The 27,231-nt window shown below is 31.3% G+C and overlaps 2 protein-coding genes across 6 annotated transcripts in view; one reads left to right on the top strand and one right to left on the bottom strand.

Moving 5' to 3' along the window:
- Positions 1-773: 773 nt before the first annotated feature.
- Positions 774-25,928, bottom strand: LOC124354219 (PRKCA-binding protein-like). 5 transcript variants are annotated; one of them, XM_046804512.1, is made up of 11 exons: positions 25,775-25,927; positions 21,523-21,651; positions 18,065-18,169; positions 16,822-16,893; positions 9,394-9,505; positions 5,504-5,632; positions 4,551-4,824; positions 4,219-4,460; positions 2,719-2,887; positions 2,449-2,615; positions 774-1,050 (listed from the first exon to the last, which is right to left on the bottom strand). In XM_046804512.1, the coding sequence occupies exons 2-11, from the start codon at positions 21,618-21,620 to the stop codon at positions 805-807; spliced, it is 1,614 nt and encodes a 537-aa protein (XP_046660468.1). In that variant the 5' UTR covers positions 21,621-21,651; positions 25,775-25,927; the 3' UTR covers positions 774-804. The 5 variants fall into 5 exon arrangements, with proteins under 5 accessions (XP_046660468.1, XP_046660469.1, XP_046660470.1 ...); XM_046804513.1 differs by lacking the exon at positions 21,523-21,651 and having other exon boundaries at positions 25,775-25,923; XM_046804514.1 differs by lacking the exons at positions 16,822-16,893; positions 18,065-18,169.
- LOC124354221 (18S rRNA aminocarboxypropyltransferase-like) overlaps positions 15,068-27,231 on the top strand; it is a 32,582-nt gene continuing 20,418 nt past the window's right edge. Inside the window, exon 1 of the mRNA XM_046804519.1 lies at positions 15,068-15,176. The gene's annotated coding sequence lies outside the window, so the exon portion shown is untranslated. The remainder of the gene's footprint in view (positions 15,177-27,231) is intronic.

Genomic DNA, 27,231 nt, shown 5'->3' on the forward strand with positions numbered 1-27,231 from the left:
ACAAAAATCAATATTCACTTTATAATTGTACATTGTGTCAGTTCCAATATAAACATAAAGTAGTAGTTTTAGGTACAACTAGACTATTATATTGAATAGGTTTACTATTGTTAAAACATATCGGTAACATAACAACAATATGTCATCAGTAAATTTTCCATTGGCAGGTTTTAAAGTTATTGTTTTAAGGGTGGTGTACTCAATTTACTTCCAATTAGAACCTTTATATTTTAAAAAGTGCTTTTTTTTATTTTTAATTGTAATATCACTATCATAATCTATAAGGGCTTTCAGTTTTACTTTGTTTATTTAAATTTGTTTTAGAACTTGTAATGCACATTTCCAGTGTTTGTCTCCTCTTCCTCATCAATTAATAAATATTGATAGTTATTTAATATTCTCAATTCATATTTTACAGTTAATTTCTTATATCTCTAAAGTTGTGTTTGAAGTAATGATCATTCACTGAGTTAACTAACAATTGTTTATCATCATCAACTAACATAATCTGACAAGATTTCCGCTTTTTCATTTGGAAGAACATTTCATTGTCTAACACCCTGTAACAATTTTTTTTAGGATTTCTGGATTTACTTTAAATATTTATACATACCAGAATGGATATACTTGCTCTTTCTATAAATTCCCTCTTGGTATACAAAGTTAACAATTAACTTTACTTGTTCCTAATACAAGAAAACAACAGCAAAGTTAAGTTGATGAGTCAAGATAATGCCATTCATTGTTCAAGGTAAATAAAATAATACAATAAATCATCATACAACCAAACAATATATTACGGTATTAGTGCATTCCAATCAGATCGTCAGTAGGTGTCGGTGAGAGATCAAGTCCGGGGATCAGTTGGTCTGATGTGTTTATTTGGAGGTCTTTGAAAAGTTCAAAGTCTGAACCTAGAGACTGCTCAGGAGGTGGTTGGGACAAGTCCAGCTTGAGTTGTTCTACACCATCCAATAAGTTATTATCGTTCAGGCAAGGTTCCTCCACCGCTTCTTCAGCTGGTAAAATCTCCTCGTCATCGTCTTCGTACTGCAACAGCATATTAATACTGCAGCAGATAAAAAAGACACTGCAGACAAACACAAAACAGGTATTCATGAATTTGCTATCTTTGGTTTGTGTTTACATTTTACAACTGTTATTAATTATATGTGTATAAGTAAAAACATTCAGTTCTCATGAAATTTGGCATTGAATATTGAAAATAAATTTTAACATGTAAAGAAATCTCGGCCAATAAAATTTGAACTCACACTATGATTTAAGATGAACAATTCGAACAACAAATCGAAAGACAGATGGCGACTGTCGTTAACCACTCCTTCCCAGCCATCCCCATCTTCTCTCCATTTTTTTTTTCAGATGACCTGGTGCATTGCCACCAGGAAGTGTTATAATTTTTATTAAGTATTATTCTTAATCTTTTTCCTCAGTATTACACCTTCTATGGTGTGGGTGGATGTGTTTTATAGGTGCTTGTTCTATGCAGTGATATAGTTGGTACTTGCTCAAGTCAATCTGGTCCCTCACATATATACTTTTATGTACAACTTGTTCTATTGTTAACCATGAGTTAGGTTCATCACCACATATTGATCAGTTTACAATTTTCATGTATACTTAACGTTATGCCTTTTTGCAAAAGCCTCGGTTTTTGAGGGCACAAATAAAAGTAAGGGAGGCGCAAAGGTCCTTTTAGGACTAAGTGCGGGGACAAAGTGTCCTCTTCCCTCAGAAGGAAAAAAAAAAAAAAAAAAAAAAAAAAAAAAAAAAAAAAAAAAAAAACCGTTATGCCTTAAAGATCTCTTATACGAACAGAAGAGGATGGATACCAATCTTCGAAGTCGTGTTCTATTATTGTAAATTATTAATGTCAAATGTTCGAAACTTATTATCCTTTCAAACTATATTTATTATACACCTTCATTCTAAATTATCTTGATTGATTTCTTTCACTGACTGAAAATGGTGGTTCTGGTAATTTTTTTAAATACATTTGTTTCTGCTTTTTGTAAACGAGAAAAAATACTAAACTCACAAATGTTCTGAACCACTTTATATATATATATATATATATATATATATATATATATATATATATATATTTTAATAAAATTATCTTGTGTTATAAAACTGTTGTGAACTCCATGTTGGAGACATGATGAATTTAAAAATAAATACACATTTTATAAAGATAAAGAATTAGACTCATCAGATTTTAAACAGCTGCTCCTGTTCCAGTCTAATTAACACTTCTCACATAAATTTAAAGTTAATAAATATTTCCAAATTCACTCTAATCATATCAAAGTGTCTAAGCTGTAAGATTATTAAATTATTTTTGCTCTTCAACTATTGGAGAGAAAAAAATTAATGGATTTTTTACCATCAAAACTTAGCTACCTGTTGAGCATCTGCAGAATGTACCTGAACAACTGGCATGGCAGATTTGTAGTGGAAGGCACTACGACTCAGGTCCATCTCTATGGGGAACATAGAAGCAGGAAATACGCTGAGCGTCTCCTCGTGGAAATGACTTAAGTTAGACACTAACTTGTGTAGCTGGCTGACCATATCCTGCACGTGCTTGTTCTCTGTAAAAAATATCACATGTTTGGTAAGAATAATATTAACGTCTTCATTAAGCTAAATTTCCAACATTTTTTAGCTAAACATTGATGTGTACAATTTACGTACCCAACATCTCGAGTTTGACAGAGACATCGGATCGCAGCTTGGCGAAACGTGCCCTGGCATCCTGCCGGCATCTGAGGATCAGGCGGTATTGGTAGTTTCCTGTCTCCACACGGTAAAGAGGTTCCTGCAAGGCTGAGTAGCTGTACTCCTCATCATCCCACTCTTTCACCTGAGAACAGGGAACAAAATATCAAATTTTGAGAGAAATTGGTTATTAAGGATCAACACCAAATCATAAATAATGTAATATGTTGGAAGATTTTTATTTACAAGTGATAATACATTTAATATGTTTAATATAGATTTTCAAATTTCTACCTGAATTTTTCATAGTATCAGAAATTATTGTGATCTAAAACAATATAATTTTGATTTTCATTGGAAATATCCGTATCGGAACCTTCTATTGGGTTCTATCTGTCCATATAAGTCTATCAGTATGTAAGGTGAATGAGAGTAAATTTATGCCTTGAAACTTTAAAGTGTTAATAAATATTAATTGACTTCACAATACTGAAATCAAATATGTGCCAACAAAGAAATTAAAAGCATTAAATTGTGAAATATTATAATTACATTTAACTCTTGTCATAGCAACAATAAGTATCTAAAAAGCAAAAACAATTTTATAAACTCAATGATCAGCATTATAAGTAAAATTGTAATTGAAAATAAAGATAATGAACTTTTTTCAAGGCCCTTCTTTACTTTTTTTATTTATGTAACTCCTTTAGTTTGCACTGTATTGTAAATGTACTCACATATATTAAAAAAGCGTTAAATCAGACCACATCTGTACTACTCATTAAACTAAATCATGTCTTCATTTATCATTTGATTGAGCTTCATTTTAGAAGTAATATTTTTTATTAGCATCAAGATACAATAGGGTCGATTGGGCTAGAAATACCCGTGTTCCTATGATTTTGGGAATCTATTGTAACTTAATCCTGATAACAAGACTACCCAGGACATCTTGAGGATCTTGATAAACTTCAAGACGTCCCTAGGAGCTAATCATCCTACCTTAGCAGGTTCTAGAAAAGCCCTGAGTCTAGTCAGTAGACCGTCAATAATCAGGCACCAAACAAGAGACAATAGGACATTCCTTGAGGACCTTTAGATATGTTCACAATATTGGACTTTCCACCAAGTCTAGCCATTACTCTTAAGACAGGTCAACATTTACCTGATTCAACAAAAAGAGACCAGGTCTATGTCTCTTATTGTTTCATTTGTCATACTTTCTAAGACGTCAACAACAATTTACATCCTCTACAACATCGATCATTCAAGTATTAATTCCAGCCAATTAATTTTCAATGCCAACACATCAATATTGTAAGGTATTGATCCTATTTTACTACAGTTTAATTACTGATACTACTAAAGGATTATTTTTTTTAGTGCTTACACACTTCTTAGATTACAACATGTAAAATAGATAGTACTGATATAACATCACTAGGCAGTAGACACGATTTGAAGGAACAAACTAACCTTCAAGCAGTAAGACAGATACTCAAACTTAGTATCCGCGTATTTCCGGATAGTCTGCTTGGTATCAGGAATAGCTTTGGTGAGGTGGGTTTCTAGGTCTGAAAGGATCGGTTTGAGAGCCTCCAGGGCTGCCACTCCCAGCTTGGCCATCTGTCGATGATAATTTCCAAACTGGTTGAAGACCTCACTAGCTCGGGGCTGTGGTTCACGCACCCCTATGCCAGCAAACACGTCTCCAAACGCTACAGAGTAAGCAAAACCAAAACCTTAGCGTTTTCTTTGAAAACAGTACAGTGCAGTAAATAAATAGTAATATGATAAAAAACCCTTACCTTTATACTGCTTTAGCAGCAGGAAGAACGCATTGAGCAGTTTGTTGGTATGCTCGATGAGTGTACGGTACGTCGCCTCCTGTGCTTCCAGACTCTCTAGCTTTTTGACCAGCAGATCATTGCAGAGAATGGCTCTAGAGAGGCCTAGAGCATCGGCCGTTGTCGTGCTCATCTTCTCCACGAGCCGGTGTTTCTCTTTCTTCAGAATTATGTCGAGACTCTTGCCTTGTTGTGGGTCTGCGTGAAGCTTGTTGTATTTAATCTGCACCTCTCCCTGAAAACATTTTGGCTGGTGCAAGAAAGCTTGTTAAGTTTGAAAAATTACTTTATATCCTTTTAATAGAAAGAACACCAAATTTTCTAAAAGGAGGGCTTTAGGATGCTACTAAGAAACTTCTAACTGATAAACAAATTCAGAAGATAATAGTTTTCATATTCTAAAACTACCTACCTAAAATAATTATTTTACCTAAATAAAACATGGGTACCATGATTAAAAATGGAAGATTTTCTGGGAATTTAGAGGCAACGCCGCTGAGGGGGAGAGCGAGGTCGTAACTGCCCATGTGGCCAGACTTGCAATAATATGTCTCGCACTATAGTAATATTCTGGAAATCAAACTACACTATTAATTTGAACATGAAAAAGTAAAAACACTAGGCTATGTATTATGAATCTTTGGAAAATTTATTAATAAAATACGAGTTTGATAATAGGTTTTCTCAAATAATTGCTTCAGTTGCCAAGCTTAATTATAAGTAAAGAAGTAATATGAGTACTATTTTGTTACAGCTCTGCAATCCCTGGAAAGGATTTAGACATTCCAATTTTGATTTATTTTTCAATTCGTGTTGAATAGCATTTTTGTATCTGAAGGAACAAAAACAAAAAAAATCAATACTTTAATCCCAAATAATTTGGAACTAATTAAGAAAACTCTTCAGTATCATACCTTGCAAGCCTGAATCATCTTGGCCACTTCCACTTTGGTCTTGCCCTTGACAGACTGACCGTTGACTCCAACCAGCTCATCTCCGCTCTCCAACGTTCCCTCCTTGGCGGCTGGAGTGTTGTCAAATACCTACAATCATGAGCCATTGACACCTTGATATTTTTGAAACCAATTACATATCTGATCAGGTTAGTTTCATTACCTTATCTTCTACCCCTGATTTGTGCCATATTCAATATGGCAACAAGATGGTGGTGAAGCAGATTAATACCAACTTAACACACATTACAAACATGCATTACAGTATAATATACTAATAAATTGTGTGAACCATTGGATTCTTTCTCCATGTACGTAGAGCTGTATGACTCCCTTTCCTAAACTGTGCTTGTACCTAACATAATTTCATCTATTTCTTTAAAGATTTGAGTTCAAAACCCCCTTTTTTACATGTAGATCAACTAACATTAAACAAGCACTTATTAACAGTTCAAATGTATACAGAAATAACAGAACAATAGTTATTTCTTAAATAGTTTTCAATTAAGTTGTTTTCTATTAACGAGGCCAGAACTAATTTAATTTAATTTTAGACAAATACTTAATTCTAGGTGCTTTTATGTATTTTTATGTTTATATTTTTTTATAAAACAATCTTTTGATATCCAATTTAGTAGTAAAAGGTTTTTTAGATTTTTTTTAGAAAGTTTTAGGATATAAAAATAGACACTTACAAGCATGAGCCTGTTACAAGTTATTAATGTTCAAGTAAAAATTATTGCAAACACTCACCACAGTTAATACTGAGCGCTTATAGAAATAACAAAGGAGTAGGCCACATAATTGTAGCGTAACAGACTTCGTTTTGGTTTAATGCAAAATTTCAAGTCTATAACTCATTCCATAATTGAAAGATAGAATGACAGAAAATCAAACAGAAAAGAACTTTTTACATCTCTCAGCAAATAAAATATAATTTGTACATCAGTGTCCTGAGTGATAAACTTCAAACTTGGTCAGCCAAATTCCATGGTTGGACATGCAACATTACAAAACTTATTCTTGTCCATGTAGAAATGGAGTTTCAAGTCTACAGATGAACTCTTTCAGAAATATCTTGCCACATGATATATCAATATTTTGTTCATTAAGTTGGGTTTCACATCAGTGTTTAAATAATAAAAGTATATACACAGTCACTGTAAAATTATGTATGCGTTGAGATAGTTAAGACTACATGTGTTAATGTCACATGTTAAAATCTCTAAAGTGAGTGGGAATATTTACAAATTTATTTATTCTGCTATTTTCTTGTTACCATCACGTTACCCATAGGACCAATATAAAAATATTTGCTAATCTTCAATCTCTTTGAATTTAAAAATGTAGAAATATCTCACGCTTTTCCCAACCGCAATAAATTGAGGAGTTCATTATAGAAAATTTATGAATTTTGTATTGCTTACAACATTTTATGATGATATAACATAATTACTTATTTGATTAGATTAGAAAGGGCGGGGAATGTTTGTGAGGACATTTAACGTGGTAAACATGATAACGTCCAGATGTATTATTTTCCACCTGAGGTGCGTCAAAATTAAATACAGAAATGAATTTAAAATATTATTCATGTATTTGAATTATTATTTATTTAACTAATTATTAATGAAATTTAAAATAATAACTATAATTTACAAAAATTATGTTAAATGCGACAATCAGCAGGAGTCAAGAATATAGTGCAGGAGTTAACTTCTAAAAAGTGATGAATTATACGAGTAAACACACTTCAGATGGTGTTAAATACCACTCCTTGCAGAGTATTGAAAGTTTCAGCTTCCAATCTCTTAAAGCGAGACAAAAGTAAGAAAGATCACATATTGCAAAAAGACTTTGCTGGAGTTGAATGCTAAATTTTAAGTCAATCATTAATTTTATTCTCAGGATATGCTGCAGACAAACAAGCTGATAATTAGACAGAAAGAAGAGAAGATTTGCTTAAAGAGACAAGCGCCATCATCAAAGTAGATGTTGCCTATATATAAATGACAATACATGTAAAATATCAAGTCTTCAGGTCAATTTGTTCTCAAGGTATCATTCGAACAGACAGAGAAATTTTGCCAGCACCAAGTGACAGACTTCACAAACACTTAACCATAAACGTTTGCATGATGTTTTATATATTTTAATTTATACATTTAAATCCTTTGCAACTCAATTATACAAGTATATTATGTTTATCTAAGATGAAGTTTTCAATAATACCGTAAAGCCACAATTAAAGTTCGTAAAATGTCTTCAATCTATTGAATTACACATTGAGCTCTTAAATAACTTACGCTCTTAATATGTACCATGAATTTATCTAAGATAAAAGTTTCTTATAGTGTCATACATTTGTCCCTATTTCTTAAGTTATTCAGTTAATAAAAAGGGAATATCTAAAAATGTTATGATAGGTAAAGCTTATGAAATACACAAATATCTTTCTATGCGAGAGTCATGTACAAGTTTTGTTGTACATGACACCAGGGGTGTCAGTTGGGAACAATGTATCCATCCAATGTATTGTTTTGTTTCAAATAATTGATTTACAGATTATTTACTTCTTCCTTAAGGACTATTCTAAAAGTAACCGCCAATTTGGTTGTTATAAAGGCACCCACTAAGATAAACATATTTTATTATATACATTTATACATTATAGTTTCTTTATTTTTTTACATAATTACCATTAAGATCAATAATAATAATAATTATGACTGCGCATGTCATTTTTTTGACTAATTTATAAATGCCTTTTTCAAATAAATCTGCCGCCTAAGCCTTTAGACATCCAGTGGCAGGTCTTTCAGTTCATTGTCATTGAAACACTGAGAGCCAAACAAACTAGTCTTGGAAATTTATCCAAAAGCCCAGAGGTTGTGAAACGTCGATCTTCTCAAACTGTTTCGTTGATCTTGTCAACAAGTTCATTGCTCACCACTCATGGCCTTCCACTCCTTTATTAATTGTGGATGTTTGTTCGTCCACTTTTAAACAAATGAACCAACTCACATACATTTCCTCCCTTCAACATAATCTTTGGTCAATAAACAGCAAAAGCTTTTTCATGAATAGCTGCCGCTGCTGAATATTGTTTTGCTGTAAAAAACATAATTACATCACGCACTTTGCATTTGGTGAAAAACCCAATTGCAACACACATTTTGGTATAGAAAAGGAACAAGTGCTTGTATCACTTGATAACTGCCATAGCTATATGCAGACTGACCTGCTGTGTACGCTATTGTGTGAGAGAGCGCTATCCCCACTATTACCAGCATTGTAAACGTACAGTGGTTACTTATGTACTACATTAAAATGTCGCCATTTTATTGGCCTTTTTTATAAAAACCAAAAAGTAAGGATATTAGGTAAAAATGAATGCACGAAGACGTTGCATTAGCTTGTATTTTCAAGGTGCAAAAATTCTGATGCAAATTTTGCTGCAATTTTCATACCCTTATCTTGCAAAATTCACTTTTAATATTACCATACATTTGAAAACTTTGATGTAAGTAATAGAATGAGGTTTTTCATCCATTAAATATTACTGTCTTTTAGATGGAAGAATCTATCATAATTTAAGTGTATATCGTAACAATATCCTTGGATGCTGAACACATTAGTTTCTGCAGCATTCTTTTCAAATAGGGAGTAACAATTCACAGCACTTCGTACTGTTCACTTTTTAAATAAAATAAATAGGAGCAAGCATAAGCCTTTTTTACAAAGCATCTGTTCCTAGTGGAAAAACTGTGCATGCCGTTAGCTTTGTCCAGTGCAGCGCAATAAAGGGAATCTAAGGTATGTGCAAGATGTTGATAATGTTAGTGGACTACCTGCACTATGTAGAGGCAGGGGCAGAGAGGGGCCCCTCCTCCGATACTGATCCCAATAAGATTCCCCTGGTCCTTGGTTATGGTGACAACCCCAGAGGTTATGGTCATTCCCCTACAACATGCGGTTACACTTCAGCATGCACATCAGGTGGTTAGTACAGTGACTGCAAGGAACAGATTTATCTAGATACAATATTTAATTAACTGACAGAAATAGAAAGAACGTAAAATTGAAGATACTGTAATTTCAAATCCAAACCATTACAATGAAAACTTACTCTACTGAAATTTAAATCTAATTTACTATGCTTGTTTGTTCACATAAATCACATGAATACATACGGATTTATTATAACAGTATGTATAATAATAACAAAAATTAAGAAAAGGTAATTAATAATAACAATTTTCAACCAATAACAGACTACTGACCTAGCTTAAAACCTCATGTTAAAAGTCTACAGTAAAACTAGTTTTTTTTTAAAATTTGCCAATTATTTAACAGCTTATATCACAGGACATGTATTGATCTATAGAATAAAAGGAATTTTTCAGCCAGTTGCTCATTAAATTTTTAAGCTTGTTTAAATTAACTATCCATGCCTTTTCAGGTAATTTATTTTAATTTTAACTCCATATAAATATGACTTTTCTTTTGTAACTCTAATTTAACACTTGTGAGTTGGGCTTACCCTTATTTCTTGTTGTATAACTATGTGCATCTCTCCTTTGTTGATAAATACCTATGTGTTTTCCACATGCATTAGAGAACTGACAAAGTAAAGTCATAACATTTAATTCTTTCAACCTCTATCAGGAATGCTCTTAATAATAAAAATACATTTCCTTGTCAAACAGTTAAAAAATTGTGTATATTGTGTACAATTTTGGAATTGTCTGACAAGATAGTGTACCATATTTTGTATATATATATATACAGGGTGATTCATGAAGTTCTCCCCCCACTTCTACAGCACATTGTACTAGTAAAAATAATGAAAAAATTTTATATAAACATAGGTCCGAAAACGCTTCGTTAGCAAGTTACAGCTAGCGAAAGATTTTGCCTGAATTCCTGGGTAAAGAGTAAAATAAAGCCATACTGAACTTTTGGAAAGGTTAATTAAGTAAGAAATATCATGGATTCTTATGTATTTTTACCTGATAAAGCTAATAAAATGGGTTTCAGAACTGTACCTGTAGTAGTTTTTGAGGGATTCAGGGTTAAATGCAAAAAATTGGGGCACGAAACAATGTTTTTTTAAGTTTGATGTACAATAACTTTGTTAAATTGGTAATAAATACATAAAATCAACAAACATTAATTGTAGAGAATTTAATTCTGAGAAAATTGATATAATCAAAGTCTAAAATAAAACAGAAATAAGTACCAAAAAATCTATTTTATTCAGTATAATACATTACTAGCTGTAAAGAAATACCGTACGGTATTTAGTTAAAATAAAACAAAAACAAAATGTTTGTTCCTTAATGATGAGATAAATTGAGAAAACAAGATTAACTGTTAAATAAATTTGTTTGTAAATAAAAATATCATGTTTTATTACGTTGTATTTTTTTTTTAATAAAAATTTACATCAAATGTTCGAAAATAAATGAAGCAAACATTTTCCCATTATTGTTTACTAATCATCGAAATGCAGTTTTTTGTTTTATTAATTTCTAAGTTGGTAACGCACGAATAACAGCTGATCAACAATGGTATTCTGTACTGTTACGTTAGAACTGTGTATTAGTGGTGTTTTGCAAGCTACAGCAGGAAATCGGGTTCTGTGAATCGTGTTATTAAATGCAATTTTTCTGTGAGTTATAATTCAATTGTTTATTCAGCGAAAAAATGCCTTACTTATTTACATCAGAGGAATACGCTGATATGGTTTTTATTTTGGGTTACTGTAATGGTAATGCTAGAGCTGCTGTAGAAGAATATGAACTACGTTACCCTAATAGGAGGATTCCAGATACCAAAACAATTTCAGGAACTTTTCGTACTCTTCGGGAAACAGGATCACTACCAAGTACTAGAACCAATTATGAACGAGCTGTCCAACTTGATGATGATATTGTTATTAATGCTGTTCATCGCAGTCCAGGTGTAAGTACACGACGTATTTCTAGGCGGATAGGAGTTTCGCAGTCAACGGTGTGGAGGTCACTTAATCGAAACAAATTTTATCCGTTTCATAAACAAAAGGTTCAACATCTACAGCTAGGGGATGGTCCGCTTCGCTTGGAGTTTTGCAACTTTTTGAATATTAATAATCAACTCTACAAGCATATTTTGTTTACGGATGAGGCACAATTCACTCGGGATGGTGTCAATAACTTGCACAATGAACACTCATGGGCAGAAGAAAATCCACATGAGGTAGTGGAACAGAACTTTCAACACCGATTTAGCGTCAATGTCTGGTGTGGCCTTTTGCACAATCGGCTGATTGGACCTTTCATATTACCTGGATGCCTAAATGCTGAGTTCTATTTGCATTTCCTTCAAGAAGAGTTGCCGCAGCTGTTAGAGAATGTTCCTTTACATCTCAGACAAAATTTGTACTTCCAGCATGACGGAGCACCTCCCCACTTTTCACGTGCCGTTTCTGCTTACTTAAATCATCAATTTCCTGGACACTGGATTGGTCGTGGAGGGCCTCACCCTTGGCCACCAAGATCACCAGATCTATCTCCATTGGATTATTGCATCTGGGGATGGATGAAAGACATTGTATACAAGACAAAAGTGAATTCTCGTGATGAATTAATTGCCCGTATTATGGATTCGGCTGTGCAGATACAGGGAAGTCCTGAAAAATTAAGAAACGCAACAAAAGCAATACACAAACGTGCTGCAAAATGTATTGATAATGATGGCCTCATTTTCGAACATCTATTATAAAAAGATGCGTACGGTTGGCCCAACCTGATTAATTTTGCTTAAAACTAGTAATGTATTATACTGAATAAAATCGATTTTTTGGTACTTATTTCTGTTTTATTTTAGACTTTGATTATATCAATTTTCTCAGAATTAAATTCTCTACAATTAATGTTTGTTGATTTTATGTATTTATTACCAATTTAACAAAGTTATTGTACATCAAACTTAAAAAAACATTGTTTCGTGCCCCAATTTTTTGCATTTAACCCTGAATCCCTCAAAAACTACTACAGGTACAGTTCTGAAACCCATTTTATTAGCTTTATCAGGTAAAAATACATAAGAATCCATGATATTTCTTACTTAATTAACCTTTCCAAAAGTTCAGTATGGCTTTATTTTACTCTTTACCCAGGAATTCAGGCAAAATCTTTCGCTAGCTGTAACTCGCTAACGAAGCGTTTTCGGACCTATGTTTATATAAAATTTTTTCATTATTTTTACTAGTACAATGTGCTGTAGAAGTGGGGGGAGAACTTCATGAATCACCCTGTATATTCACTTTGGTTGTATAACTGCAAAAATGCTCAATTATAAAGCTTAATAAGACTTCTGGTTAGAAAAACATCCTTTAATATTTCAGCATTTGCAGTTCTCAAACAGGATTAACAAAAATAATAAAATTGTACACCAAACAAACAAAATGAATGTAAATAAATAGAAATGTACATAAATAAATAACAATTTTTAATCATGTGATTAACACATGCTAAAACACAGAACAGCTAAGAGAAATAACATGACAGAGAAAGATAAATAGAATTTAGACAAAAAATTAATTAATTAATTAATAAAAGTTATTGAATCACCTTTAATTCAGACCAAAGAGTACATTAGATTGTAATATCAACTGATGTGCCTGTTCTAAATTGTCTAAGTAAATTTTGTTTACATCTTCAGGTACTTTGCAAATACCTTTCAGTGAATAACATTGTTCAAAATTTTGTTGATGGCCTACAGAAATCATTTAAAATTTGAAACACTAAACTATATATATATATATATATATATATATATATATATATATATATATATATGCATATCCTATCATCGGCAACTTGTCTTGTGAATTTAAAAATGTGATTTACCAAATTCAATGTAAAAAATGTCCAGCAGATTATATTGGCTCAACAACAAATACCTTGAGGACAAGAATGACAGGACACTGATTTGATTATAAACACCAAGATTTAAAGAAAACTGTCGTGACTCATGGTATAAATCACAATGAAACTTTTGAAGATACATATTCAGTCAAACCTATTCGGCAAGTACATACAAATTCAAACCCAATTTACCTCAGAACATTAGAACAAGCACACCAATTGGTTTTAAAGAGCAAAATTCCACATGGACTCAACATCAGATAACTTAGCCAAAAACGTCTAAATTTGAAATCAACACATGGAAAAATTGTTTAGCTCATGTCATGTGTATTTATTATTATTATTTATTCACTGTTTATTTACTTTTGTTTGTACAGTTTTCTTTTATATTTTTATATCTTATACAATTTTTGCACCTGAAGATGGTTTTCACCGAAATATAGTGCCAATGTTTTAAAAACACTTTGTTTTAATTGTACAGTAATTTACTAAAAATAATATATATATATATATATATATATATATATATATATATATATATATATATATATATATATATATATGAGCTCAGCATATTGTAATGAAAATTCTACTTATAGATAAATATACATAATCTGTATTATATATATCATATAGACACTTGCAGTAATGTTTGAATTAAGAAAAACAAAGGAAAATCAGTGCACATGTTAACTTATTACATTTAAACACATAAAACCAATATTTAATACTTTTATTTTTTTGAGGCCTTTCGATAGCAAGGCTATTGACTTTTGTGATGTGTCTGACGAAGATAGTCTTGCTATCGAGAGGCCTCACAAAAATAAAAGTATTAAATATTGCTTTTATGTGTTTAAATGTAATAAGTTAACTGTAGCCAATATAAGCTCTATCTTCAACATTTCAACAGTGCACATGTTGTTTAATTTTCGGGTTCTTCATAACCCTTCATCAGAACACCACTGATTAAACAAAACTTAAATCATTATATATGTTAAAATGTGTAGTTCATTGTATAATGATACCACTAGATACATAAAAACTAATATTATATTAAGAAAAAAAATTAAGTTACTACCCTTTAGTTATTTTCTTTTTCTGGTACATATTTTTGTGGATTACACCGCATTCATAGTCAAACTTATTTCAACCCAATCCAATAATAAATTAGAAACAAACACACATAAAAAAACCACATTATATGATGATAATATTTTTTAATTCAAACAATAACATTTATTGGTAAAGTCAGGGGTTTTTTAAAAGTATTTCAAAAATAGACAAATGCTGAATACTGAAAATTATTTTGATTTCTTAAAAACAATTATATGTAATAAATTATGTGTTGATTGAGTTTTCAGTCAAATACAACAGTTTTAACAAACATAGAAAATGGTTAAAGGATGTGTAACAGTACAGAACAAACGAATGATCAAGAGTAAAAGAGTTAACTAGTAAAATAATACCTTGTGGGATTGGATGGTTTGTGGGACAAAAACTTCATCACAGCTCCTACACCACACAAAGAAAGTCTTGCATTTACAATAAGACACCAGTAGAAAAAAATGACAATCGCTATCAGTTTTACTATTATCAGTACTAATGACACAGTTCACTGATAACCTATGCCAGGTATAACCAGTCTTCCAATTTTCTTCACCTTGCTTCAAAACTTTATTTGTTTACTTAAGAATGGATCCTTTACAATCTACAAGTTCTCGGTGAGTCTTATTCCAAAATTTCCTCAAAACTGTAATGATTTATAGCACCAGACATAAAAGCTTAAGAAAATTAGAGACAGAATTACAGACAATGTTGTTTCTTTTTGCACTAGCCTGTTAATTATTTACTAGAGATTGTAAATAACATTAACATTCATAAATATTGATTTCTTTAAACTGTGGTGTAATAATAACTATACAATGTTTTAAAAGTAAAATTTTCTGCTATAAACATGAATGCTGATTAACCAGAGTTAAAATATACTTCCACACTGCCAAATAAAGAAAAATCACTTGTGACAAGCTTATTCTAAAGTATTACAGGGAGGTTAAGTGCAATTAACTGAAATTTGAGGTGCAAAACAACATTTATTGAGGAGCAATTTTACATAAAAAACATCAATACAAAACATTTAACAATAATGGAGAATACATACAATTATTACACATTATTTTAGGAAAACAAGGATTGAATAAATATATCAACATATTACAGGAAAAAAACATATACTTTTGCTTTAGCTACAGTGCCAAAACTGGACAGTGAAACCAAACCATAAACTACTTTTACATTTTGGTGTTTTATTCAAAATATTTACACAATTGTGAAACATTTTTCATCAATTACTGGACGTGTTTCAATTGTGTTTCTAAGTTTCCCAAACAGCATGATGTGGAAGCAAATTAAACGTTTTGTGAGTGAGGCAAGCAAAATTAAGCTTGTGATAAAACCTGAAACAAAAAATAACAAGCAGACAAACAATTTTTGATAAACAGAATCACATTTACGAGGTGAAGACAAAAGGTTTCTATAATTATTATGTATCTAAGCAAAGGTTTCTTTCTTTCCTGTGGATAGTAAAATTGCTAGTCAAATAAACAAATCAATTGCTGCTTTTTTAGAACTGTCATCAAAAGTTACCATATTCTATGGAGCAGATGTTTTATGTGAGTGTTGGAAAGAAAACATCATCAGTCATGTCAATTATGTAATTGGACATGTTTCCTCTTACTTTTTTGGTCCAGGAGATAACAATTAGAACCATGTGCAGAAACAAAAGGCATATTCAAATCATAATGAAGGATACTGAGAATATTCAAACATTAAATTTCAAGTTTACATTTATTATAATCTGTAGGTAATCGACTTTCTAATGTAAGTGAAGGAGCTTCCATTCTGAAGGTTATCTTAAATGTTTATGTGGACTTCATAATAACACCATTCATACAATTTTTCAATCTCTATATGTTTTCTTTAGCATTTCAAGATGTCAGTAGTAACTTTTCAAACAAAACAAATAATTTTTATTTTGGTATGGTCATTGCTTTAAAGATGAATTTTTAAATGTAATGAATAAACACAGATCATTCGCGGAAACTAACAGTTGTTTTTAACAGCAAAAATAGAAAGAGTATCAGTCACCAAACCACTTTATCCACCACTACTGTTAACTAAAGAAAAATGTTTCTTTTTTAATAGTGGAACTTGATAGCATTTTACATAAGAATTAAAGTTGCTGTTGTCTTATCTAATTTATGTTTAATAATATATTACATACCTATAATTACTTATATTTGTATTCTATTTGATATTAATATCACTAATCATGTAGTTGTTGGAAAGGTTTACAAGATTTAAACTTACAATGTGTCACGGTGCGTGTAGTGAGGGCCTAAGAGCTGAGTACGCTCATCCATGTTATTGTAAATGGATATCCTGCAAAATCAATACAGTTTAGTTAAAAGAAGCTATACTGAACTGTGTTAAAATAGCACATACACTAACACTTGTATGGATAAAAGTTATACATTTAAATTTATTTGTTTATATCCCTCTTTGCTTTGATAACTACAACTAAAAATCATTGGACATTCCTGGGGTAGGGGAGGAGGGTGCCCTTTGTCCAGCTGATCCTCTGTTTTGAGTGTCCTACATAGCCATAACCAAATATATCCAAGTATGTCACTTGTGGGAGGGAAGGGAGCACGCTGCGATGCTACATGTGTCTTGTGGAGACTGTCACAGACCTGTCTCTCTGATGATATTTGCCGCGTGTGTCTGATTTGTTTTGTCTCACTGAAGGACTATGTTTTGTTGTTTTACTTTTTTAATTCTAGATATTTCATAGATTATTTACAGCTTTGATTTTTTCAAGTGATTCTTTTGATTTGAAGTAGTGTATGATTATTTTTTTGTAGGTGACCAAAATTATCTGATGCAAATAATAATAAAATAAATTATATTTTGTATCTATTGATATACAGGGTGTCCCGTAACTCTCTGGACAAAGGTATACCATAATACTGCTCAGGTCAAGATAAACATATTTCACCATATGAACTTGGGTCTCAGGTCATCAGGTAGCATAAAAACAATAAGAGTCCCATAATAAAACCCTTATGGACACAATATTTTACTTGTGTGATATTTGACTTAAAACTTTCTTTGTACCTAATTTTGAAATGATCTTTGTAATAATCACTTTGTATGTTTTGTTTTCTTCCAAAAAGGTATGATGTTTTATCTTTATATATCCCCAGCATTAAAAGTACAATTTATTTATGATGTTCTACACTATTAAAAGCCCTTGACAAATCTAAAAAATTCCTATTTTTTCTCCCCTTTGTCTACAAAAATAATAATGAATCTCAACTTAGTGCCTGGTTACCCGGAGCTCACTATGTGCTATAGCTTACATATATAGCACATATGTGTATGTGTATGTGCACATCTAACTTAGTATTAAATAATATTTAATTGACTGACAATTCTCTATATACAAAATTATATCATACAAGAAATAAATGTTGTACTCAATATATAGATTATTTTAACATCTTATACCTCTATTCTTAAAGATTGACAACTAAAATCAACAAAAACTTACACTTCCAAGAGAGGGTCTTCTTCTTCGTTATCTTTTTTTTCATCACCACCTTCTTCTTCTTCATTTCCATTCTCTTCTTTTGGAAGAGCAGGTGTTTGATGAACTCTTTTGCAAAGGAGTATTAAATATTACACACAAAACACTACGAAAAACACATTTCCCCAACCTTCATTTGTCAAAAATTAAAACAGCTACCAATGCAACAGTACTTATTTTCCAATAAATTATTGTATTGGCTTAAGATGAAGGCAATATTTTTATGATACTTTGATATTATCCGGAGGTCATTCTGCCCCTACTATTATTTGTGCTATATACAGTAAGTAGATAAATACACATGTAGGTATTATGAATAGAAATAGTTAAAGTTAAAATTTACGACCGCTCATGTGATCTGAGCTTCATTTTAGGTACTATCCAGAGGGATGTTACCTTTTTCGCCAGATTACCAGGGGTATTCCCGATCGGTACTTTCCAGACCTCAGATCATGTCCCTGATTGTCCAGCTTTTCTGACATCAGATCACGTGCCAGATTATCCAAATGGAAAAGGCTTCTGTGGTGCATTCGGCGCCACCCTACACTTCTGGTAAAAAAAGGATAACATCCCTTGAGATAGTACCTGAATTCAAACTCAGATGTATTCATGATGAATTCAAACACTTGTAAATATTAACTTTAACTTTTTATATTTATAATATGTACATATGTATTTATCTAATTAATTAGCCTAATAACAAATGGTAGATAGGGATATCATGCCTTCTGGATAATACCAAAGTACAATGTATATTTTCAAATCCATGGTATAGTAAAGTAAATAAATAAAAATACATTTGGTAAAAGATTATTAATACACATTTTAGTTTTCTTAATCATGCTAAAAAATTACTTAATATTTTCATTTTAGTTTGTATTATAAATGTATTTATTATATAATTTTATATATATATAGAAATAAATAAACTCTCTCCCTTGGTTTTTAACATTCTAATTCAAACACAGCACGCATTTCAGCAGAATGCAATCTTCATGGTTTACAAGCAAACAACCTTTTTCAAAATTTGAACTACATTTTGGTCATCACTTCAAGAGTTAATACATTAGAATTTTGGAATCAATATTAAAATAAATGTTATGATAAAACTAATATTGTATAAAAAAAACCTATAAGTCTTAAGGAGATTCACGACATTATCAGAAAAATTAATGTAATAAAATTAGCCCAGTCTTTTTTGTCAGGAATTTAATTTGGTCTAGTCCCCTAAGAGTTAATACAGGAATAAAAACTAGGCTCTAATTCCAAGAAAGAATGATAGCGTAATCAAATCAATCTATAATCTTTATTTTTTCAATTACAACCATCCCTGAAATGGAATAAACTTCTTAAATAAGATAATAACAATACTTTAACTAAAGTATTTACATGTAAAAATACTTTCAATATAATAAAAGAATATTTCTTGGAAAATTCTACAGATTCTGAATGACCAATAATTGTATGTTTGATTCTTGGCTACAGTTTATCTTAATTTCAATACATTTCTACTTGGACCTTAGAAAACAAAAAAAGTATATTCAAAACAAAGTACCTAAATTATGTGCATACAGTACAAGAGATTAAGGTTGATTATTTTTAATTTTCTAAGAACATACTCTAATTAGACATTAAAACATGTTCTAAAACATAATTAAATAGTAGTGGTAGTGGAAAGCATATAGGCCCTAACTATCACAAAGCAAGGATTTACTAAGGATTGTAGGTAATTTGGTAACACAAAAACTGAAATTAGATCAATGAACAATTAGATACTTCGGAAAAAAACTAGTTCTGCAAAAAAAAAATATATAAAAGGCAGATATGAAACTGATACTGAGGTACAAAAACAAGGATTTACAGCAGAATGGTTCATTTTATAATTTTATTTATCAGTTGATGACATCTGCCCAAAGTGGTCTACCCATGATGGATATTTCATGTATATAATTTCTGTCCAGTCAGAAAAAAATATATTCCGTTTCGTTGGCATACCCACATATGGGACACTTAATAAAAACAATTTCCATACCTTATGTAAATATTTGCTTTAAATAATAATTACCAGTATTAAAACTGTCCAGTTGAAAGCAAATTTGAAATATCCTCATGGGAAAACCACTTTCAGTAGGTATTGATAAAACTCGAAAAACACGACACCACAATGTACACTAGAACCTACAATAGAATTATGTTTTGAAGGCTAGGTAGTGACTACGAGAATACAAAATGTGACTGTATGCGTTTTCAACTTCACTCACATAATGCCTCCCACATTAACACTGACGTCAAGATCACTTAAGTGGATCACTGGAGCAGGGTCTGGCAGGGATTCATTAACAGCTCCGTCAATCAACGGTTCACTGTCCGCCGGACTGTGGAGACATATCAACATACACATGTGCCTCTCCTCCTCAATTGAGCATATCAGAAGAAGTTTGTTTTTGATGATGGAAGGATTGTGCAGGAAACAGGATATTTCACAACGCTCTGGTATGATTTGTTTATTTTAACCTAGATTGTACTTATGTGTTAGGGTGGTTATTTACCTGAGGGAGACATTAAATTTAAGATCTTTAAATGTAGTGTTACTGATTTTTTTAAATAACTGAACAATGGCAAATGTCCAGAACAATCTGTTTCCTTCATATCAGTAGACAAAAAGAAAATGTTTGGGGTTACTGCTAGACTAAACCCGAGGGCATCCGCAGTGTTAGAAAGACAGAGGCCTCCTTCTTAGCTAATGTTTTTGAAATGCTAGCCATCATCTACAACTTTGCTGCATTAAATTCCTGGACAACGGTTTTTGTATTACAAATTTTTACTTTCCTTGAGTGTTATCTCAAAAATTAATATAGCTACGCCATTTCCAAATTCCTTCAGGTATATATAAAACAGCTAACCTAATAGTTTGGAACTAAACCTTAGTGATATGTTTGTATTAGATTATGTACTACAATGCATAAGAAATCTGTTGAATCTGTTGTGCATTTATAGGACACACTACGGTTTGGAGAAATGATTGGTTATTAAGATGTTCACTATTGTACCTTGCACAATCTACAGCTGCTGGAGGTCAGTACATCAGTCACTGCACCACTCGGTAGTTAAAGTATTAAACTTTGAGTGACACACCAGAGAAGTACAGTTGGTTGAAATTAATTCGTTATTGTAAAATCATTAAGCCAAATTTAGTTTTTAAAAAGGTATACTTATAAGACCTGAGAAAGATATTTCACAATATTTACAAGATATTGCTTTTAAATAAATATTTTTATTCTAAAATTTTCTACACTGTTAGTGACTGCATATAACAATTTTTCATTTACCCAACTTAACATCTACTAATTTTTTGTAAATAGTCTTATAATAACCACCACCAATACATAAAAATGAAACCTAAGAACATAAATTAAACATACTTTTTGTCCTCAAAAGGTTGTGACTCCACATAGCCAATCTCTAGCGGCAACGGGGCATATTGGTAGTCAGGATTAGGGGTTTCATGAAGTTGCCACATTGTAATCAGCACAACACATTAAACAACAAAACTGAAAGCAACATAACATTTCACATAAAAAAGCAACAAAAAGGTGGTGGAAAAATAATAACTAAACATTGAAAAAAAAAATACTTATTAACTCTGAAGTTACAAGGAGGTTTTAAAATTCGTTTACGCATTTCTCCCACGACATCCTCATAATTTTTTAATGAATTGAAATTTTCAAACACCTCTTAGGGATTTCTAATAAATTTATTCAAGGTTGATTTTGACGGGGATTCAAAATTACTTCTTTCCAACAGTGGATGTGTTGGACAGATTCAATAATTCCAAAGTAACATTTGCTACAATTGACTTTAAACTTGTTGACTAACACCAAGCAATCTGAGAAAACAATACCAACAATGTTTTTTTTTCCCTACATTACGAGATGTATTAGGAAAATATCATAATCATGTGTTGTAGTCTAAAGATGAGTTCTTCCAGGAGGAATAGTGACCTGGTTCATTTCAAAGTCACTCCTAGCACGTCTCTGCAATTTTCAGAAGTACATCTTTCGGATTATTTAATAGGTACCATATCACGTTTTATTTAATACCTTCTTGTCTAAAATCCTTTTCCTTTTAAAGTTTTATGAGGAAGATTTGAAAGTCACAGATGCTATGTTGGAACTGTGAAACAAATGACAAAGTTGTTTAATATTATGTTTCACTAAACATTTTCGGATAACTTTGTATGTATAAATTGGTGCATTGACATGGTGTATTTTTAGGTAAAGTGAGTTTTCAATCAACTCCAAGACTGATGATACTCTCAGTCTTAAAACATTCACCATGAGGAACAAAATCCAACACATGAAGAACAAATTGTGTTAACACTGTTTTGATTTATTAAAGCATTTTTTATCACTGGTCACTCACTGTGAAAGCTGTGCTTTTGTTAATGACACTTTATCACTGTCAGATCTATGTGTGAACCATCCAGCAAATTTGTTATAAGAACCTGATTGTTTCTTTTCATAAATTTAATCAAATTAAGTATCAGCAGCAGATAACATTGAAAACCTAGATAATAAAAAGAATAGTACACAAGTAGACACAAGAAAATTACATAAATTTCTATTTTCAATATTAGGCTATAAAAGTTCGTAATTTTTCATCATTATATAATATATCATATCACCACATAATAAAACGCTTAGTTCAAAAGGACAGAGTAAACTAAAAACATCAAAATAATGGATTGCAAGTCCAACGATTATATTTACTGATATCCAAATTAAAAAATACAAGTACAATTCCGAGTAGTACTTGAGTAGTAGTTCAATAGGCTGACAGTAATTAATGCCTCCTGTCACTAGCACAGGGCAGAACTGAAGAGGGTGATAAACTAAAAAGTCCTTGAATATTACCAATCAGTAAAATACTAAGTCTAAAAAGACTCATCCATTATTGCTTTAAGAGCTAAAAATATTACAAACTCACCTTAGGGAGACTTTAATAAGCGGCCTACACTTGTTATCTGATTGCTATTATTGAACAATTCGATATATTATCCAACTTCGATGTATGTAAAAATCGTACACAATAAGAGTTATAATACATTGCCGGAACAAGAAGAATTTTGTACATTAACAAATTTAAATACACAAATTCTACAATAATATTACAAAACAACAAACCCAACTGTGGTGTAGACTTGAATATGAAAGAAACCGTATGATATTTATAACTTGCCCAGCTTGATATCAATAAGTAACCGCTTTTGTGTGAAATGGAGGAAAGAATTCTTCCCATGTGTTACCAGGAGCCAAACCCACATGATGAAGCTACTTAAACAAACCTTGTCACTTGTGAGAAATATCTTACATATGTTCCTCATATTCATCGCCATTTTGAAAGTATCAGAGTATTAGTTACTTCTTGTTGTTTATTGTTTACATTAAAATTACTATTGTAATAAGTTGTAATCACATGATAAATTCAATAAATTGTAATATCGAATTATCCTTCAGATAAAAACAACCAAACCATTCAATAATAGCAATTGAATAACAAGTGTAGGCCGCTTATTAAAGTCTACCTCTCATCTCTTTTCTGTCCATTCTGACACATTAATAGTAGTCTACTTTAAAATATTTTCATAACACTATCTTGTCTAGTGTACAGTGTATAGTGTACAGAGAACATCACTCACTAGTCACTGGTACCACAAAGGAGAAAGAACTATGTCTGTCTCTTCGAATTAACAACGCAACAAAATGTAACCAATCAGAAAATGCAAAAGTTGACACTGAGGTGCCCAATAACTTGCGCAATGGCAAACAAGCTCTAAATAAGAGAGGAAAAAACTTTTGATAAACTTCATCTTAGATGTAGATACTGTGGCCAAAAAGAATAAACTGTCCAAGTACTGAAAAACTCAAGAAATACTTAACTATAACAGTAAATAGTCGGATAATGTAAAGCTACTTTACCTAAACTATATAAAACCGCACTTAACAATTTCTTTAAAATAGTATAATTTAATTTTCAGAAAGAATTTTTAGACTGTTGCAAACCATACACAGCAAAAAAGTGTATTAACGTGCAATAATATAGGTTCAGTTAGTATATCGATCTACAAGACTAGAAGGAAATGGTATTTCTGGGTGGGGGAGTTAGTTATTTTGAAACTAAAGAGGGGTAGATATAAGAAGAGAAGATAACAGGGTTGTTAACTTTGACACGAAAATTTGAGTGGGAGGAACAGGCCTACCAACTGTATTTGTAGGTAATGTTAGAGTTTTTCAGAATTTTTTAATGTTTTATGTCATTTTTGCTACAGTTTCTATCTCCATGTAGAAGATTATTAATTGTTTTGCCTTTGTTATTTTGGTCCTTTAGCTATTTTACATATCTTCCTTGAGCATCTACACGTTGCTTTTCCTGAATGGTTAGATTTGTTTACGTAGTCATTAATAGAAGCGGTTATGGTTCTTTCTCTTTTGTAGTGCTAGTGATAGATGGTTTTCTGAATATTAATTGTAAAATTAAGTGCTTTGAGTGCACTTTATTACTGTGCCAGAATGGACAGAATAGATGTGTTTTCTTTTACTTCATAATATAAATTTAAATTCTCTGTGCATTCTACAGCCATTGTCTGTTATGTAAAATAATATGGTTCAGTGAGTTTGTAATGTTTTTTCAGCTCTCAAGCATTAGTGATCAGCTTTTTAGAATTTGATATTTTACCTTGATTGGTACTATCTCAAGGAATGTTTTTCGTTCGTTGCCATCGGCCCTACGATGCTGGCCAGAGGTATTACTGTCAGCCTGTTCAATTACAAGTTAATTTAAAGTTTTTTATTTAGTTTTTGGATTATCCAAGTTTAATTGCTTCCTGTTTTTTAATCTACGTTTTAAACATTTTCGTAGTGCCTACCTTCCTACCAAAGGGTCTACTTTTTTACTCAAGGGGCCTATCACCCTACCTAAACAAAGACTCTAAAGATTAGCCAATATCCCATGATCCAATTTTTTTTTTATTTCACAGGGTACCTATGTTACTATGGCCAACAATAAATATATGATGAACATTTTACTATTAAGACTCCCCCTCCTTGAAAGTACTTCCAGGTATCAAGGCATTGAAAAAAATGTTTTGGAAAAAATTTGGTTGAAATCAGACAACTTTCATAAAAGTAGGGTCATGCCTCCCCCCCTCCCAAGGAGGAGTCTGGAAGTAAATTTTACATCATATATTTACTGTTGGCCATAGGAACACACCTGCACAATTAAAAACAATTGCATCATGGGAATAAGCTCTACCACAAAATTTAACACTTACCACTCTACCCAAGAACCAACCAGAGAGCTAAATGACCTACCTAAGATAACTATTTTACCTTTTCTGGTGGAATGTATTTGACGATTTATACACTTCTCAAGCACATTCCATTTAAAAAATTAATATTACTGTGATGTGGGATATAAATATTGATAACACCGAGCCGTTAGAAAGACCGAAAAATCATTAACAATGTATAGTGATTCTTTAAGATAGTAAGTCCACAAAAATGTAATATTTTCCTCCCTCTCTCTCATACCTCACTATTAATTAAGTTGAAATAACTCTAGATATTCTAATTTAAAAAGAAAATTCTATTCATCAACCTAGACATAGTAACTCACATTTTATCTTCTTCAACATAATATTCATCATCGAATTCAAACATACTGTGAATTAAACTGCAAAATAACTTCTTTTAACTACCAGGTTGCTAGCACCTGATCTGAAAGCAAAATCCAGAATTGGTAAACTTTTATAATGAAAACAAATAATGAGTAACAGGCACTAATTTGACAGGTGTCACTGTCATCTCAACTGTGCCAACAAAACAAACATATTCAAAGTTACCTACAGTCACACGCTACATTACCCCTAACTTAACTCAAAATTACCCCAAACTAAGCCATACTATATAAAACGATATTCAGAATTTTCCAAAATAGATGCAAGTATTTTCATTAATTATTTACCTAAAGAAAAATTATAATATGTGTAGTTTATTTAATGAAATTAATTTGATAAAACACAGTAGAATTTCATAAACCTTAGTAAATAAAAGTAATTGATAAAAAAAATTAAACATATTTTTTACTCAACATATATCCGAGATGTCACCAATAGTCATACTAGGAATATGGCTGCTTTTATGTTAACACTGTTGTAAACTTCTATTTACAAATTGGGTTTTGCTCTAATTCAAGATTCTTCACTTGAAGGCTTAAATGCATTTAATTGAACCCTCACAGTCGTACTCTTGTCTCTATAAAAACGTTTTCAATCATATACGCACAACAATAGTATTTTTCAACCATATATTTTCAAATAACAACACAGTAGAATTACAGCCCACTTTATATCAGAAATCTAATAATATTTTCACTCAAAAATTTCAAATTTATATTTCTGGAACTTTAACCAAAAAATGGTCAATCATATCTTGGGACAATTGATATTAGATGAATTTATAATTTCATCTCGTTTTTATTATATTTTAGGAAAGACAGAAAACATTATAAACTAATAGAAGTAATTGAACATTATGGTCAATTAACTACGATTAAAGGAACAATGCCATGTTATTTTCAAACTTCTAATGGATTTGAATTAACTTTTTAATTTGGACAGTTTGAAGTGGTAAGAAATTGATCTCATTCTAGACGAAAATAATTAATATTTTATGAAAACATGAATCAGGACTTTTAATAATAAATAAAAATTTATTCATGATACTATATTTTACATTTCTTTGTCTAACGTCCATCATCAAAAATAAGAAACCTTTTAACACCTAATTATGAAGTGTCCTATTAATTAAGTGTTTATAAATCAATTCGTAATGCAGGGCAAATACTATTTTAGCAACATCATAACATTGACTTTAAGGGGAGCGGGAAGGCAAAAAAATTGAATTTTTTTTAGTTTTCTGTTTTTTTCATGTTTTGTTACTCAGACTTGTACAGGTTCAGAAAATATAACACTTTTTGTTGTAAGATTATCCTAAGTACGCAAAAAAATTATTTACGAAGTAACTACCGGCGCTTTTGGCATGAAATTTTACTCCACCAAAGGGTGCCGACAC

The sequence above is a fragment of the Homalodisca vitripennis genome, chromosome 2 (genome assembly GCF_021130785.1).
Source record: "Homalodisca vitripennis isolate AUS2020 chromosome 2, UT_GWSS_2.1, whole genome shotgun sequence".
Lineage (NCBI taxonomy): Eukaryota > Metazoa > Arthropoda > Insecta > Hemiptera > Cicadellidae > Homalodisca > Homalodisca vitripennis.